Below are 2,448 nucleotides of genomic sequence, written 5' to 3'. Positions count from 1 at the left end.
TATAAACTATAATACATTTCATCGTTATTCGCGAGATAAAACACAAATGTTTTAATGTGCCATAAGACAGGTTTCAATTGCAATTTTGTCTGACTCAATGCTTTTTATACTGATGAATGGCACATTAACGCGTTCACAGTTGCTGTGGTTAAACATAGCTACGAAATGAACTCTGATATTGCTCACTAATGCCCAATCCGAGTACTTTAATTTAAAAGTAAAATGTAATGATCTATGGAATACTTTTATACAAATTTGAACATTACTGCATATACTCATTAGAGCTAAAACCTGAGAATAGACACTACTTGAAGTCAGACAAAATGTTTTTCACAATACATACATATAATAATATCACATACTTTTAAATGCATTTAAACAAAAAGTCATCCACTATTTTTATTGGGTGTAGTTTTAATTTTCGGATTTCTAATATGTAAAGGGTTTACACATAAATAAAATTACTCCACTGGTACAATTGAAAAACCATTATGAGATTTTTAACGGAAGCCTAAATTAAACTCCCGGTACAATAATAATTTATGGGATTTTTCTTTTGTTTGAAGTTAAATAAACCAATTCTATATGTTAACACTAATTTACACACTAATATTTACATTTTATTTATATGTATATATAAATATGTATAATTATATGATAGCGATTCCGATAATCCTATCCCTCATAATCAGCGATTTCATGTATAATTAACTAATAATGGTCACAATAACAACTCTATAGATATTTCCATGTAAATAAACAAGCAGTAGTGTACAGGCCGGCGGCGACGAGCGCCCTGAGTCCTCATCCTCGTATTGCACTTGTGCCTCGCAGGCCACTCGGCCCCTCCGCGGGGCACCGCGCCGGTCGACACCACACCAGAACGCGAGCCGCCCGGGCCCACGAGTAGAGCGACCGTCGTTAGTAAGCGACGTACAATAAATATTTGTCTAAACAGATGTTACAAAACGATATACATTAAATTAGTCGTATTCTCACTTGCGACGTCGTTTACGCTAGCGTATGTACAGAGGGCTCTTGTCGCTATCATCGCGGCTCCTCCTTCTTGAGCAGGTCGAGGGGCGCGAGCGGCGCGAGGGGCGGCGCGAGCGGCGGCAGCGGCACGTGGTGCGCGTGCGCGTGCGGGTGCGGGTGCGCGTGCGGGTGCGGCGGCAGGGGCGGCAGCGGCGCGTGTGCGGCAGCGCGCGGTGCAGCAGCGGCCCGGCCTTCAGCTGGTGGTGGTGCGCGTACGCGTTCAGCATCTTGTGCCGGTCCTCTTCGGCGCGCAGCGCGGCCTCCACCATCGGCGCGAAGCGCATGTGCTGCAGCGGGTCGAACGCGCGTACGGGTCCCACGGCGGCGGCGGAGGGTACGCGGCCAGCGCGGGCGGCGGCGGCCGCGGCGGCTCCTTGCGCTCCTCCTTGATCCGCTCCTCGCGCTCCGGCAGCCCGTTCCGCAGCGGCGAGCGCACGCGCGCGCGCTCCAGCTCTCGGTCGCGGTGGTCGCGGTGGTCGCGCTGCTCACGCTGCTTGCGGCGCTCGCGCTCCTCGCGGTCGCGCCGCTCGCGCTCATCGCGGTCGCGGCGGCGCGCTCGCGCTCGTCGTGGTCGCGGCGCGCCTCGGCGGCGGCGGCGGCGACGCCGAGCGGCACGGCGCCGGCGGGCGGGCGCGGCCGCCAGGCGTCGTGCAGCGGCGCGCCAAGCGGGCCCGCGTGGTGCACGCCGTGCAGCTGCGAGGACAGAGCCAGCTCGCGGCCGTACGCAGACAGACCGAACGCGGTCGGCGCCCCGGGAAACGCGCCGGCGCCGTAGCGTCCGAACGGCGATATCCCTGAAACGCGCAAACCTCGATCAGTGTGCGGGGAGCGAGAGCGGTAGGTGCGCGCACGCGAGGGTTCGTATCGGACGCTACCTAGGTGCGGGTGATGCGGCAGGTAGGGCGCGGGCGGCAGGTCGTAGGGCGAGCGGTAGGCGGCGGGCGGGGGCGCGGGCGCGGGAAGGCGCGCAGCTTGTCCTTGTCGGCGGCGGCGGCGGCGGCGGCGGCGCCGGCGGCGCCCGTCCCGCCGCGCCGCCCGCGGACCCGGTCTTTTCTTTCTGCTGATGATTGTATATTTCCCACGCGATGCGCACATGCATTGCGTTCCATTTTCCAGTTTTCTGTAAATTTACATAAATAACGGCATTTAAAATTTTATTCTACGTGTGACGCAAATGAAACATTGATGATGTTTGATAGTTAAACAAAACAAGAATTGCAATTGTGAAATTGTGCATGCTGTAATAGTAGAATGAAGTGCTGTGGAGACCTACCGCGACAGCGGGGCGTGGTGGTGGTTTAGTTGCGGAGTCACTTGCGGCCGACACTACGGGCTGTTAAAATGAGGCGAGGCAGGGTTAATGATCATAAAGCAACATAAACGACATAAGCACTAAGAAAAAGGGTAGACAAA

The 2,448-nt window shown here is 54.2% G+C and overlaps 1 protein-coding gene across 1 annotated transcript; it reads right to left on the bottom strand.

Moving 5' to 3' along the window:
• Nucleotides 1-1,047: 1,047 nt before the first annotated feature.
• On the bottom strand, nucleotides 1,048-2,396 carry LOC141437183 (uncharacterized). The gene is made up of 5 exons (XM_074100442.1): nucleotides 2,309-2,396; nucleotides 1,911-2,155; nucleotides 1,567-1,829; nucleotides 1,339-1,525; nucleotides 1,048-1,232 (listed from the first exon to the last, which is right to left on the bottom strand). The coding sequence occupies exons 2-5, from the start codon at nucleotides 2,128-2,130 to the stop codon at nucleotides 1,048-1,050; spliced, it is 855 nt and encodes a 284-aa protein (XP_073956543.1). The 5' UTR covers nucleotides 2,131-2,155; nucleotides 2,309-2,396.
• Between the last annotated feature and the right edge of the window lie 52 nt (nucleotides 2,397-2,448).

Source organism: Choristoneura fumiferana, chromosome 17 (assembly GCF_025370935.1).
Source record: "Choristoneura fumiferana chromosome 17, NRCan_CFum_1, whole genome shotgun sequence".
Classification (NCBI taxonomy): Eukaryota; Metazoa; Arthropoda; class Insecta; order Lepidoptera; family Tortricidae; genus Choristoneura; species Choristoneura fumiferana.
Note: the sequence above shows the minus strand (reverse complement) of the source record. Positions and strands in the feature narration are given on the sequence as shown.